Source organism: Stegodyphus dumicola, chromosome 4, assembly GCF_044657685.1.
Source record: "Stegodyphus dumicola isolate Sdum_Otavi_A_Nest chromosome 4, ASM4465768v1".
Taxonomy (NCBI): domain Eukaryota; kingdom Metazoa; phylum Arthropoda; class Arachnida; order Araneae; family Eresidae; genus Stegodyphus; species Stegodyphus dumicola.
Genome location: NC_140771.1, coordinates 83167990 through 83183801, shown reverse-complemented (window position 1 = coordinate 83183801; position 15812 = coordinate 83167990). Strand labels below are relative to the sequence as shown.

Sequence of the window (15812 nt, the reverse complement as noted above, 5' to 3'; positions counted from 1 at the left end):
GAATGTGTGAGTAAAAGATCCAAAAGTGCATTAAACCAATTTGCATACACGAGTATAATAAATTTATGAAAGGTGTTGATCACGCCGATCATTACCTATCATGTTATTCCATACTTCGCAAAACAAAAAAAAATGGACTGGACAAAAAAAAAAAAAAAAAAAAAGGTTTTATATCTCATAAACTGTGCATTACTCAACGTGTTCCAGATATACATAAAAAATTCTGAAAATTCTAAAATTCTATTAGATTCAAACAATTTTTACTAAATCTTGCACTAGCATGGATTAATGGGAATGAAGAGGAGAAACAATCAAGATCGGCTGCTTAATGTGATAAAAGATTGCCGAGGTTTGATCCACCAGGCAGACTTACTTCGGACATGAGAAAACATAGAATAACATGTATTAGTGGTAATGGAAGAATTCAAAACCCGCGAAGGGCCTATAATGTCTGCACTGCCGCCAAGAAAAGAAGTTCCACTGCATATATGTGTTCTTCTTGCAACATTTCTCTGCATGTTGGAAAATGTTTTCAGAATTATCATACTAAAAAGAACTATGGATCCTAGGAGTTAAATTTTTTAAATAAAACATTTTAGCACCAATTAAGAAATGTAATTGGAATAAAATGAAATAAAAATATTGTAACAGTCATTTTAGTTCTTTCTTTAATAATAATTATATACCAACTACTTATGTTTCAAAAAATTTCGTAAATATCACCGTTGGCGAGCAGTAGAACCTGCGTGAACCAGCAGCAGCGTAACGGCACTTTGATAAATGCGCGACCCATAAGTGTTAAGTAAGAAGGCAGCGGAATATTTTTGAAAATGGCACCTAAACAGCACAGAAGCTATACTGCTGGTTTTAAGCTTAATGTAATTTCACATGCTGAACAAATTGGAAATGGAGCAGCAGTTCGAGAGTTTGAAGTGGACGAGAGATGTATTCGACGTTGGAGAACTGAAAAAGAAAAACTTAAAAATATGCCACAACAGAAATGAGCCAAAAGAAGTGATACTGCAAGGTAAGCGAATCTAGAGGATAACTTTGCAAACTGGATAAAGGAGCAACAGGAAAGGGAATGGCAATGTCGACTGTAAAAATTCGCTTACAAGCAAAATTTATTGCAAAACAAATGAACATAAATGATTTCAAAAGAGGGCCTTGCTGGTGTAGCAGATTTATGAAAAGAAAAAATATTTCTGTGCGTACTAGAACAACAGTCGGGCGACAATTATCAATGGACTGGCAGGATAAAAAGGCATCTTTTCTAAAATATGTGACAGATATTATTGACAAAAAAAAACTTTTTTGGTCACAGATAATAAATATGGATGAAACGCCATTAGCTTTCGACTCTCCTGCAAACAGAACTGTTGATGAAACTGGTGCAAAAACTGTATCTATGCTTTCGACGGGGCATGAAAGAATGTCATTTACATGTGTGTTAGCTTGTGCCGCAAACGGTGACAAGCTAAAGCCGAAAAACTATTCCGAAGGGAGATTTTCCTAATGACGTGATTATTTGTGCAAACAAGAACAGCTGGACGTGCGAAACAATCATGCAGGAGTGGCTACAAAAAGTTTGGCAGTGTCTTTTTTAACGAATTTTTTTTCCAACCAAAAGGGTTATTGATAATGGATTCCACGCGTTCTCATTTACTTGAGTCAGTGAAAACCAGATGTCAAAAATTTTCTACGACCATGGCAATAATTCCTGGTGGTTTGACAAAAATCTTACAGCCATTAGATTTGTCAGGTAATGAATCCTTCAAAGCTGAAGTCCAAAAGTGGTGGGAGTGTTGGATGAGTGAAGGATTGCATACGTATAGCAAAAGTGGTAAAATGCATAGAGCATCTTATGAAGAAGTTGCAAAGTGGGTAGGAAGTGCGTGGAAATTGGTAAAAACATCGTCAATAATAGCAGGGTTCAAAGAAGCTGAAATTATATCCTTAGATAAAGAGACTGAAAACCAAGAGGATGAATGTGACGATCTGGAAGACTTTAATTAATAAATTATTTAATTAGTAAATCCTGATCTGGAAGATCATTTATTATTTTTAATTCAGATCATGAATAATCAGATTTTGATGGCTTCATATGATGAATAGTTTGCTGTAATTCCTTTTGTCACCCAAATTTAATATTTCGTTGTTACAACATTTTTTATAAGTCTTTAATCTGAGTATTACAAATATGGACTTCTTTAGTGGGTAAATATAAGTATATTCGTGAACATAAATATATTTCTTACCTTTAATTTATTTTTGAGTTATGGTTTAATTTCATGTATTTTTCTTAACTGATATGTCATACATCAGGACATAGGAGCAGATTTTGCATCTATAAGGCCCATGACGATGTCACGCGCAATTTAATCTACTGCTGCATTTCTGTGTAATTTTAATTTTTTCCCGCCATTTTTCTCGAGTGCGGCATTTATGCTGATGTGGCCTTTCTTCCGGAAATTACGGTACATGCATACATATGTATACAGAGACGCCACGAAAAATTCTCTTCGGAATTCATTTTAAATCAGTTTTATAATTTTTTTGGAGGAAAAGAGACCTTTATTCTGTCCTTATAAACAGATGTTGCACAAAAACATAGTTAAACTGCATTTGATAGCAGTCAAAATGGATATTTTCGTTGAAATATGGTACTTGAAATTTTTTGCAATTACAATACTTCCTTTTTACTCTGTACGAGGAAGTAAAAAAAAAAAAAAAAAAAAAAAAGACTTGAATGAAATTTCAAACAGAGCAGCCAAAATTTCAGCCAGTTCAAATTCGTCAACTGGACTTAAAATTGATTACATACATATTCATAATACACTTTTGCATAAATCCCAAACAGCAGTTTAGTCTATTATACATCTATGCTATTATAAAAATCTGAGTTACTCTTTAAAGTAAAATTCTTTTTAGATAAATAAGAATAATATCAGTAAATATGTAAAATATTGGAGAAATACTGTTTACTTTTTCAGTTCGGGGGGGGGGGAATATAAATGATACACAATTTCAAACCAACAACATTTTAACATAGTAACAGAACATTTTTTAAATGAAGAAAGTAATTTTCAGTTCACTGCTGGTAATAACATAAACAATATAAAACAAGTATACTTCTTACCAATGAACTATCAATACAAGATACTAGAGGTATAGAATTGTGCTGATAGCGACACACTATCAGTTTTGTAGGTGTAGAGTTTTCATTCAAAGCAGATCCATTTTCCTTAGCAGTCAATGCAGAAATTTGTAAAACAGTCCAATCTAGAAATTTAAATCATATTTTGTTAATGCTTTAAAAATAAAGGTATTTTACCTATTATACTGTCAACCATGAAATTACCACTAAGCAACACAATTTAGCACCAGTTACACATAAGCATGATGGTTCAAAACATAATAACATCTGTGCTTTCAATTTATATAACCCCAGCTGATTTTTGACAACAATTAATTTATAGGACATAAAATTAACTGTTACTTATATCTGCTTGTGTTTTATATCTGTACATAAAGAATGATACGAGTTTGTTTATTAAATGAAGAGGCATCAGTTCCCTAGAATGCAACTGGTGCAACCTAAGCTGGATATCCACCCACTTTCATGGCTCAATAGTTGTTCAGTTTTATGGTCAATGGGATAATATATACCAAAATAAAGGACATACTTAGAAAATCATTTGAATAATCTTCCCAAAAGTTTGGCATCTTTCTTCTAACATAATAGTTAAAGAAGTTGAAAAATATTTTATTGATTTATTTTTAAAAGTTTAAGAAAATCAAGAGTTAAAGTGTACAGATGCAGAATGTAGACAAGTTAATTGAGAATAACTTATCTTTAAGGACCATCTAAAAGCTACAAGAAAAAATATATATTTAAGGTATAAAAAATATCATCTAATGCATCATTTATGGATTTTTTCATTTATTGTTTGCACTAAATGGAAATTTTTATGAAAATTTAAATAAAAGACATCTTTTTTAAAATCTGGGTCAATTTTATTACAAAAAAATCTTAGAAACTAAGTTAATAACTTAGATCCTGTTTTTACAGAGTCATCTTAATTCAGAAGTCAAACAACAAAAAGTCATTCAAAGAATTCAGTAATTCAGAAGAGTCATCTTCTGAATTAGCTTAACTCTGAAAATAGAAAATGATAACACTGAGTTTTCAGAAATTCTATCAATAAAATTAATTACATTGAATTAGTTTTATGTTGTTTCTCATTGTCTTTTTAATGTTCTATAAATTTTGATAATAAGATAATATTTCATAGCGATACATATCATTATTTAAGTTTAAAAATTTTAAAAAAATGTGTTTAAATAAATAAAAATTGCATAAGGGTTTAACATGATTTGTTTGAAAACAGATCAGGTTGAAAATAATGAAGAGGATAGCATGAAATTAATTTCACATCTGGAACAAATATTCCATTTTCTATAATTCTGATAAAATACTTTACTGTTTTTAGTACGGTGATTTCATAATTAAGAACTAATAACAGCAGCAATTTAAACACACATGGATTAAAGAAATTTAAAAAAAATGTCATATTTTTTGTTTGGCAGAGATGTTACAATACTCTGCTAGAAATAACCGAAATAACAAAATCTATTGAAAAAATTTTGTGAAACTATCTTTTAATACTTTTTATAGGTATTTTTACAAATTATATAACTTCGTTCATTCAAAGCACTCTGCTCTTCAGCAAAAACATCTCTCTCAAACCCTTTCAAATTCTTGTGACAATAGTGCTTTGGCAAAAGCAGTGACTACATCTTTTAGAAGTGAATTTTAAGTTAAGTCTAGGTCAATTGAGCATTAAGGTTAGGAAAGTTAAGACACTGCAAACTTCATACAAAAATCATAAATCGAAGGTCAGATGTGGGAGTGTTGTTGTGAAAGAAGAATCTGAATTTGCCCCCCCCCACACACAGATTGTAGCTTTTTCTCTTGAAGATGGGTCAACACTTCAAGATAATACCACTGGTCCATCACTTGTCCCTCTGACAAAACTTCCAAGCAAAAAAAGGGAGACTTCGAAATAATCTTATTGCATTGGATTCCAGGATTTAAGCACATAACAGTAAAACCAACAAAAATGGTCAAATTAAAATGAAAAAAATTAATATTGCGAATTCATCATTAAGTGTGACAAGATGGCAATCTCGAACTGCTTTTTGTTCCTGTCCTACTTTAGAATGCAAAATGAATATCTGATCTAATTATTGTTATTTTTCTTAAGTAGAAAATGGCTCAGTGAATAATCTTAATCATTCTTGTTTTAAAAGAGAAATAAAAGTTTTATTTTATAATCTGAGAAATTTCAAAACATTGCATCTAATTCTTTTTTTTTTTAGATGGTGAAATTTTAAAATTCTAAATATCAAACAGTCTGAAAAAAATCAAGCAATTTCAAAAATTCAGAAATTAAAATTCAATTTTCACACATATTTCATTTGAAACATTTTAACACTTTATCCAATGATGCAACAATAAAATTCTACAAACTTTAATTTGTTCATTGAACATAGATATGAACGAAAAATCATTTAAACATTAAATTAAAAAAAAAAAATCACTTTACTACATTGTATTGTTGTTGACTAAAAATGTGAGTACAAAATTTGAACTCAATAGCTTATCAAGAAATATGTTAAAAATCAATAACAAAATCCCATCCACAATGAAACATCATGAGTGAAATATAAAAGCTCAGAAAAATACAGTAATACACTGTGAAACAACAATAAAAGATAAACTAACCTTTCGGGATGGTATTAAGAATATTTTGCATTTGCACATCAATTGGTAAATCAACTGCTTTTAATGAATTAAGCACACTCTTCTTTTCTTCACTTTCTTCCCATACTTTAAAGGACAGGAGGTTTGTGATATGGCTATTTCGAAGCGTAACAGAACAGGTTTCACTCAGCAGGAAACCAACAGAAAGTAGTGTTTCATTATAACACATTTTGTCAGAAAGCTGCATTAAAAAAAATATATATACATATATATATATAATCTATGGTAAACACCATTTAAAATGCCATTTTTGTCCACAGCTATTTAAATAACATTAACCAATGATAAATATCCCTCAAAATAGCAATGGAATTTAACTAATTTAATATAAAAATTTCAAGAAATATATAATCAGTTTGCTTATAATTGTTCACTTATGTTAAACATTTCTGGTAATTATTTGACTGACTGTGTACTCTTAATCATATTATTCAGAAGGCATATGTCGTCAGAACAGAACATAATAGCACAAAATTTTAAGTGAGTGAGTGAGAGATTATGGCGCAAAACCAAAGATGATTATAGTGTGCCAAACACGAGATGGGGATCCAGAGGATGAAGTCATATAAAAACAAGTTAAAACCACACATTTAAAATTCAGGACACAATCTTCAAAACAAATTACATTAGGTGATAAAAGCCAGTCTCTTTTAAACAACAAAATAAATTACAACTGACCTCTCTTCCAATTAAACGGTCGAGAGGTAAGTCACAGCTATTAAAATATTTCTGGCGAAGACTATTAAAACATGGACACTCAATTAAAATATGACGAACAGATAAACAAACATTACAATTAAAACACACAGGCTCATTTTCAGCTTTGAGAAGATAGTTATGTGTCACTTTAGTGTGGCCAATTCTGAGGCGAGTTAAAAGAACTTCCTCCTTGCGATTTCCAGCAAAATCCCAATGCTCAATTCTAGACTTGACATATCTTAACTTGTTGTGATGCTGAACATCCCAAATTTGCTGCCATTTTTTTCGGACCTTTCATAAGGCGACTGGACAGTTCAACAGCAGATTTTGCTGCGATATCTGCAAGCTCATTTCCCTTTATTCCAGCATGTCCAGGAACCCAGCAGTACAGGACTTCATATCCTCGAATCGTTAAATTTATATGAATTTTGAGAACATCCACTACCACAGGATTCTGAGTGTTGGGAAAAGCTTCCAAGGATTTAAGAGCACTATAGGAGTCTGTATGAACTATGAACTTTTTGTTGTAGAGCTTTGAGATGTACAAAAGACTATAATATATTGCAGTTAGTTCCGATGTTAGGACTGAGAAAGCATGGTGCAGGCATCTGCCTTCTATGTAATTTTCAAATACAAAAGAAATCCTGACGTGATCATTTGACTTTGATCCATCTGTGTATATCGCAAAATAACTGCTATATTTGTGCCTGTGCTCAGCGAAGAGTTGTCTGTAATCGATCTCGTTAGTGCTCGCCTTCACATGATGTTTGAAAACATCAAGAAGCTGAATCCGTGAATTTTCCCAAGGTGGGATTTCAAAATTCTGCACTGCTTGGGGGCGCATATCAGAGAGGGAATGTTCCTCAACGACAGGGCGAACTCTTAAAGCAAAGGTAGGAACACAGGATGGACATGTTTCAAATAATGTGTTACACGCATTATCAAGTAAGCCCAGCTTATTAGGATTTTCAGGTTGCGATAGAATATTAAAATATTGCAAAAGGGACAATTGCCCACGCCTCAGATAAAGTGATGGTTCGTTAGAGTCAACATACAGGCTTTGGACAGGAGAAGTCCTGAAAGCTCCTGAACAAATCCGCAGAGCTTCATGGTGAACAGAATCCAGTTTTAACAATACTGATGACCGGGCGGATCCGTAAACAACTGAGCCATAATACAGTTTAGAGCGGACAAGCGCTCTGTAAATGCGAAGCATAGAGCAACGCTCTGCACCCCAGGAGGTGTTCGCCAACACTTTTAAAATATTTAGTATTTTTAGACACTTCTTTTTCATGTTTAAAACATGAGAAAGGAAAGTCAATTTTCGATCGAACGTCACTCCTAGAAATTTTACTTCAGCCACAATAATTTACTGGAATAATTGTACCATTCAGATATAACTCAGGTTCAGGATGGAGACCAAGCTTCCTACAAAAGTGCACGCACAATGTTTTCTGTTTCGAAAATGTAAATCCCTGTTCGTCTGACCATTCTTGGATCTTATTCAGAGCCATCTGCAGTTGCCTCTCTACGTATCTCATGTCTGCCCCTCGACAGCTAATCTGCAGATCATCAACATATAGAGATCCCAAGATGGTGGGAGGAAGTTCTTTTAATACAGAGTTTATTTTTAAACTAAACAGGGTTACACTAAGCACACAGCCTTGAGGCACACCCTCTTCCTGTTCAAAAACATCCGACAAAACAGAGCCAATCCTTACTTGAAAAGTTCTAGTATTCAAGAAATTCTGAATGAAAATTGGTAGGTTGCCGCGCAAGCCACTCTCATGAAGATCGCGAAGTATACCATATCTCCATGCCTTATCATAAGCTTTCTCAATGTCGAAGAATACCGAGACAAGGTGGCTTCGTCTTAATGCTTTTCGAATAGATGTCTCTAAGAGGAGCATGTTATCTACAGTTGTTCTTCCCTTTCGAAAACCGCTTTGTTAAGGCGATATAATATCATTCTTTTCCAAGAAGTAGACTAGGCGGCTGTTTACCATCTTTTCAAACAGTTTGCATACGCAACTCGTAAGGGCAATTGGCCGATAGTTGGAGGGACTCCTTGGATCTTTCCCTGGCTTAGCAATAGGAATTACAACAGCTCTCCTCCATGCACTGGGAAAAATACGCTCCTTCTACACTCTATTGTAAAGAGTGAGGAGGGCAGTCAGTGACTTATAGGACAGATGTTTTAGCATTTTGTAATTCACGCCATCAAGACCCGGAGAAGACCTATGTGTCTGCAATAAAGCTCTCTTTAATTCCAGCACGGTAAATGCTCTAGTGTAAGGCTCAGATTTGGATGAGTTGAATGCAAAGGGATTTATTTCAGAGTGCTGCTTGATAGAGAGAAATGCAGGTGAATAGTTTCTGCTGGCAGAAACGGCAGCAAATGTCTCACCGATAGTATTCGCAATTTCTTCTATGGAGCTAATCACTCTGCCATCTTTTTCCAAAAAGGAAAGTGAGTGGTCTTTATATATTCCGCATGCTTTTCGAACTCTTTCCCAAACCCGCTTACTAGGCGTGGAGGATGTTATTGACGACACATACGAAATCCAGGAATTTCTTTGGCTCCGTCTCCTTACTTTTCGTGTATTTGCTTTGGCTCTTTTAAATGCAATGAAGTTTCGCAGAGTAGGATATCTACGAAAAATACCCCATGATTTTTCTGTTTTTTCAGTGCTTCATGACAATCGCGATTCCACCACAGTTTCGAATATTTCAGTATTTTTCCTGATGTTCTAGGAATGGAAAGCATTGCTGCCTCAATAATAGTATTAGTAACAACTTCAACAGCATCATCGATATGCGCATCTTCTACCATTTCATCTGTGAGCTCTGCAATGGAAGAGAAGAGTTCCCAGTCTGCTCTATCGAATATGAATCGAGGGGATCTCACCATGGGGTTTGCTCCTCTTCGTGCAAGAGATATAAAAATGGGATAGTGATTGCTGTCGTAAAGATCGCTTCCCACACTAAAAGTGCAAAATGGCAGCAGAGATGGTGAACAGATGGCAAGGTCGAGAGCGTGGAATGTCCTTGAAGGCTCATGGAAGTAAGTATCCTGCCCATTATTCAGGAGACAAAGGCTATGATCTTCGATCATCTGCTCAATTTGTCTTCCATGGCAATTTGTATCTTTACTACCCCAGAGCGGACTAAGGCCATTAAAATCTTCTATTATGATGAAAGGCTCAGGCAGCTGATCTAAAAGATCATTTAAATCTTGCTGATCAATGTGCTCATTAGGAGGCAAATAAAGAGAAACGACTGAAACTACAATATGAAAGTTTACTTGTACAGCGACAACTTGGAGAGAAGTCGTCAAAGGAAAGGAACTTGAGGGATAGTCCAGTGAGGTGAGGAGACATACATCTCCACTGGCACTCTCACCTGCAAGGTTATCCTTCCTGACGAGAGAAAACCTCCGAAGTTTTGCATGTTGATCTGGTTTCAGATTTGTCTCTTGTATTGCGAAGCACACAGGATGATAATCATTGATCATAGCTTTGATGTCAAGGAAATTTCGGTGGAAGCCACGACAGTTCCAGGAGACGAGGGTGGCCATTATGATTGATGTTTGTTCTTTCTGGGTTCCTTTTTAGTTTTGCGCGGAAGCAGATGTTCGGGAACTTCCATACTGTCTGAATCTGCAGATTCAGAAATAGTTTCATTTACAGAACTATTGCTGGGACTTCTATTTTTGTTAATTGGTTTTGGAGGGACATGTTTTGGTTTGCTTTGAATAGCTATTTCTTTATTTTGTACGATGTGTGTTGTATTTTCTTTTTTGTTGTTTACAGGTTGCTGGGTTTTATTTGGTGGAGTCTTTGTACTTATGGAAGTTTGGGTGGCTATAGTGCATGTTGATTTAACGGCGCTGGCATATGATTTGTTTGATTGAGGCTGTGTGCTTTGAACTTGTCTCTTGGCTTCGGCATATGAAATGTTCCTAGAAACTTTTATGGTCTGAACTTCCTTTTCTAATTTCCATTTTGGACTGGAACGGGAAAATGCTGGATGGTCGCCCTTGCAATTAATACACAGTGCTGCAGCAGTGCAATTATCGCTGTCGTGGCCAACCGACGAACACCGAGCGCACGTCAGGGTCCACGACAGGACATCTTCGAATGGCCAAAACACTGGTACTGGAAGCATCGCATGGGGTTTGGAATATAAGGCCTTACGGGGCAATTTAGATATCCAGCCTTAATATTCTTCGGCAGATCAGGCGATTTGACGGTCAGGATCACGTGTTTTGTGTCAATCAACTGACCTTCCTTTCGCATCTTGATCCGCTTGGCAGCACAAACCTTTTGATCAGCTAACTCGGAAACGAACTCTTCTTCTGAAACACACAGAAGATCGAATTCCGAGATCACACCTCTACAAAAATTCAGAGTTTTATGCACTGACACAGTTATAGCTCTACATTTCCAAGTTTGGTTTGTGACAAAACGGAAGCAGATTGGGTTGGCGAGACAGTATCTATAAGCAGGTCTCCAGAATGGAGACGCTTTATGTTCTTTGGTTCACCTATGCAAGAATGGATATATTTGTTTATCAGGAAAGGAGACATCTTTTTAAGTTCTTCAGAGGCACTGGAAACAACAACAAAGCGAGGACATTCAGTAGTTACTTTGGCATTTGCATCGGTATGAATTTTCTTGCTCACTGATTTGTCTATGATTTCAATGTCTTGATTGGTGTCATTTGGCTCAGGTTTTTTTAAAATGAAAAGGGAAGCCATGATAAATAATTCAAGATTCGGGTCTGACGGCCCCGCCCACCACGGAGCCCAACAAGGGTACACAGATTCCTGTGTTAGGGCTAGCCGGACCTATACGCAAACTGAAGCCCCACAGTCGGCTTTCCCGAAAGCAGGTACTCACGAGAGCTTGGCCCCAAGCCACTGACACAAGGACTAGTGACCAGCCGATTGATACCCGTGAGGACGACTAAGGTGCCTCCCGTTTAGCTGAAGCAGAAGCCAAAGCAGTGTGTTGGGTACAGTACCTCGCCCCTCAACTACCAGGACCCTCCTTTCCAGCGACACGGGTCTCCACGCACGGCAAACACATGGGCAGTTTTCTCGCCATTCGAAAACTAGAGACAAGGTCTGTTCCAGTCTCTCGTGACGAGCCCCAAACTCTGTAGAGAGAAACCACAAGGGAGAAGGGAAGGGAAAAAGTTCCAGCCTAGAGGAGAGGAGACGGAAAAGAGGATAGATCACTGGGACTCCAGGATCGTGACACCCGTCTCATCAAGAAGATGATCCATTGAAGGGCTAGGGTACCTCGGGATTGCCACACCCGTACTCACAAAAGTGAGCCCCCCGAGGGGCACAAAATTTTAAATTAAGCAAAACAGCAACCTTGGTTTCTCGCAGATATTTTCAGGAATTTATTTTTTTCAAGAGAAAGGGAAAAATTGTGCACAATTTTTTTGTTCCTGAAGATGAAAGACTTGCGTCTGATCGCTCTCAAAACTGATAGGGTTATTAAAAATCTCATTGGACTATTGTTATTTTTTTATCTAATTTTAAATGGCTGACTGAAATTGAAACATTCTATTTGGCAAATTACATAACTATTTGGGTAAATTAACTTCTCACTTGGCAACATTTTCTGTAATTTGGCAAGTTCTGTAATCTATTTTAACCTTATTTCACAAATTTAATTTTTTATTTGGAAGCTTTATTTAAGCTTAAAAAATTATTCTATTAACATTCTGATCATATTAACCAAATTATTGATCACAATAAGCGATGCATTTTCCATGTTTCAGGTATACACATTGGCAGGATTCAGCAAAATGATAATATCTAAATGATAACCTTAACTACGATCACATTAAGTGGCATCCACTATATTTAGTTTTTCATTGCAGAAATATTTTTAAAATATCAGAAAAAGTTATCTTACTTGATTCATCAGCAAAATTGCTAGCAATCTGCAGAGGTCAGCATATATGGGATAGGAAAGACTATGGTGTAAAAGCTGCTTAATATCTTTCAGTTCAGCTATAAATTCTTTCAATTTCATTTCTGGAAAATACATTCACATAAATTTACATTAAACTTTTTTTAACAAGATATCCTAATGGAAAAAGATATGCTGAACAGATTATGTCAAAATATAATAATGGTAATTAAAAAAAATATCCTATATTTCATATTGAAATTAATAAGAATAAAATTGCATAAATTCAGAAAAAGTTGATTTAAAGAAAATAATTATTTAAAGTTTTTTCTGATTATCTGCACCTCCACCAAAAGAGTGTGACTTCATTGACAACTTTGGAGAGCATTTGTGAATTGACTAATTATTCACCAAGCTGATGTATAAAAGTTAACAGCCATTTTAAAAATTGTGGTTTACTAAGAATTCCTCATGACAGCAGTCAAGCAATAAAAATAGCACCAGTGCAAACAGACATATGCTATGCACATACTTGGGTTGTTAGATAAATACATTTCGGTGACATCTTGGATTTTTATCTATTTCGGTGATATACTTGTAGCACCTTGCCTCAAATACTTTCTCATGACTTTTCGGCAAAAATGCAGACTGTAAAAAGTTAACTATTCTAAAAATGTATACTTTATAATATTTATTTGTTGGTTATTATTATTGAAATATGACTTGCATGATAAATACAAATTATTTATTAATATAATAGTTTTCAGGGTAAAACTGATTGGCAACAATGTATTAATATATCTGGTTTCAGCAACAACAAAATGTTATTGTGGAATTGCTTTCAGTGGCAAGGTGTCAGCTTGCCACTGGAAAAAAAAAAAAAAAAAAAAAACTTGAAACATTTTCTGTTTCAATTACTAAGATATTGTAAAATAATAAATTTATCATTGCAAAACAGTGTCTTTATTACTCCTATCCATAAACATTGTTAGTAACAGGATAATCAAAAATTTATTTCCAAAATAAAGTAAAACATACCAGGTATAGCTAAATCTTTAGAATCATTTATGCTCTCTGATATCACCAATGCAGTTACATCTTCACAGAGTTCATTGACTGTATGTAACAGTGGATCCTCTGTTCTTGAACCAGATGAGCTAAAAGTTTCGTTCGGAGGAAATAGAAGATCATGTTCACTATTATCAGTTAAATTTACTTCAGGTATAGAAGGATCTCTAGGTGAGGATCTACTGCTCTCTATAAAAATTCTTGGCCTTAGGAAATCATGGGATTTAAAGTCACATGATGCCTTACCCGAGTCGTTATCTTCATATATAACATCAGGTGGCAGTTTGGAATTACTGCCACTTTTTGAAGGTTTACTGGACACATCTGAAGAAATATTTGAAGTCTTTTGTGGCAAGTTTGATTCAGATTTAACAGCTCCAGTTTTTCTCCTATGTTTTATTGATTTTACTGGACCTGTTTTACTCGCTCTTAATTTCAGAGGTTTCTTTTCCATTTTTGGTGTGTCAAGTAATGCTAAGTTCCAAATATCAGATGCAGAAGTTACTTGTAGGTTGAAATTGCGAGACTTAAAGAATTTATACTCATCACCTGACGTTTTTTTCACTTTCTCTTGCCTTGAACTGCACTTTCTGGTAGATTTTGACTTTGTCTGAAACACTGCATCCTTCTTAGGACTTTCAAATACTAATTCATCTTCACTATTGCTGAGATTCAGAACAGGTGAATCCTTAATAGAGAACTGAAAGGAAGGTTTTGAAGTTAAATCTTTCTTAATATGAGATGGCAAAGTTTCACGTTTAATAGGAGCCCTACATTTTTCGTGACGACTGGAATTATGTGCACCAGTGGATCGAGGAACAGTTTTATTGCAGGGAGTTGAACAATTAAACGATGTTTTTTTCAACTTTCTCGCATTTGACATTTGATAACAGCTCTTAATGGAAGGACAAATTTGATATTCAAGAGAAAAGTTGGGTTTTATTTTCATCATACGCTTTAAAGTGGCAATTATCTCTTGATATTTTATCAGGGCATAAATATTAGGATATAAATATTTGTAAAACTTTGAAGATGAGTTTAAAGAAGCACAAGCTAAATTAATATAATTTTCAGCCTCATCTGAACTGCCATTAGAGAAATGAATCAAAGAAAGTTTAAGAGCAGTAAAAGTTGATAACATTACTTCAGGTTTTGATGGATTTCTGGAGAGTTCATTTACTGAATCACATAATTTTGCTGAAAGTATTTTATTCGAAATAAGAGTTAGTTTCTTCAAATTATCACAATCTCTGAGTATAGCCTTTAACTCACTTTCAATTCCAGTTGTTTCACCCTGAGCAATAAAATATAAACTTGAAATGAAGGCTATTTCTGTCTGTACAAGATTAATTGAAAACCTTGAATGAGCACTAGAAGATACTTGGTTGACCGACCTCCCTGATTTTAATTTCTTAGAACTAACTGGTGAAGAGTGTACATCAGAATTTTTGATAAATCTTCGTTTGAAATCCCACAATAAAGAGATGCCATCCTTACTATGTATGTTTAATTCTTCAAATGAACTGTGTGTTATATCTTCAGTTTCTTCATGCACTTTTGACAATAAAGTTGATATGCTAATATTAGAATTTTCACTCATTATGTATTTTAAACCATTTAACTTTACCATACAGTCTTCAGGATTATCACAAAATAAATCAACTTGTCCTAAAAGCAGCAACATTTTGGAGGACCTAGGTAAAAAATTAAACAAGACATTAATAATTTATTAAAGATAATTAAAATGTGAATCTAAATTAAAAATGCAGTGACATAAATGTTTTTATAACAATTCTTTTAGCAAATGCTAACTATAGCTATCATAAAGAAGAAAATAAATTTCAAAAAGATGCTTGTACTTCCATAGTAAGATAGTGGATTTGGTGCTTTTGTGCATTGGAAAGAAACAAATGGTTACCGATCTGCACATGTGAGAGAAATAAGCAGTAGCCAATATATGTGTATGAAAGAAACAAATATTTAATGCATAATCACTTTGTATAAATACACTTTTTTACAGTAAAACACACATTATTCTTACTATTTTCAATCTCCTATCAGCAGAAAAAGAAGCTATAGTTCATGTCTAAGATATTATTAGCAGCAATTGCTGGACCACGGCCATCAGAAAGTCAGTAAAAAATGAATTTTATGGGATGGGTATGCATGTTTTTCTTAATAAATTGCTAACAAAATTGTATTAAATAAAATCATTAATAGAATTTTCTGGCATGCTTGCATATGTTATTATTTTAAATAAATTACTTACATGATTGTATTAAATACAA

The 15812-nt window shown here is 34.4% G+C and overlaps 1 protein-coding gene across 1 annotated transcript in view; it reads right to left on the bottom strand.

Moving 5' to 3' along the window:
* The window catches only part of Sse (extra spindle pole bodies like 1, separase), a 207686-nt gene that overhangs the window by 53114 nt on the left and 138760 nt on the right, over positions 1–15812 (bottom strand). Inside the window, exons 15-18 of the mRNA XM_085815136.1 lie at positions 13495–15218; positions 12460–12581; positions 5789–6008; positions 3140–3282 (exon numbers count right to left, since the gene is read on the bottom strand). Coding sequence (XP_085671262.1) covers positions 3140–3282; positions 5789–6008; positions 12460–12581; positions 13495–15218 — 2209 coding nt within the window. The remainder of the gene's footprint in view (positions 1–3139; positions 3283–5788; positions 6009–12459; positions 12582–13494; positions 15219–15812) is intronic.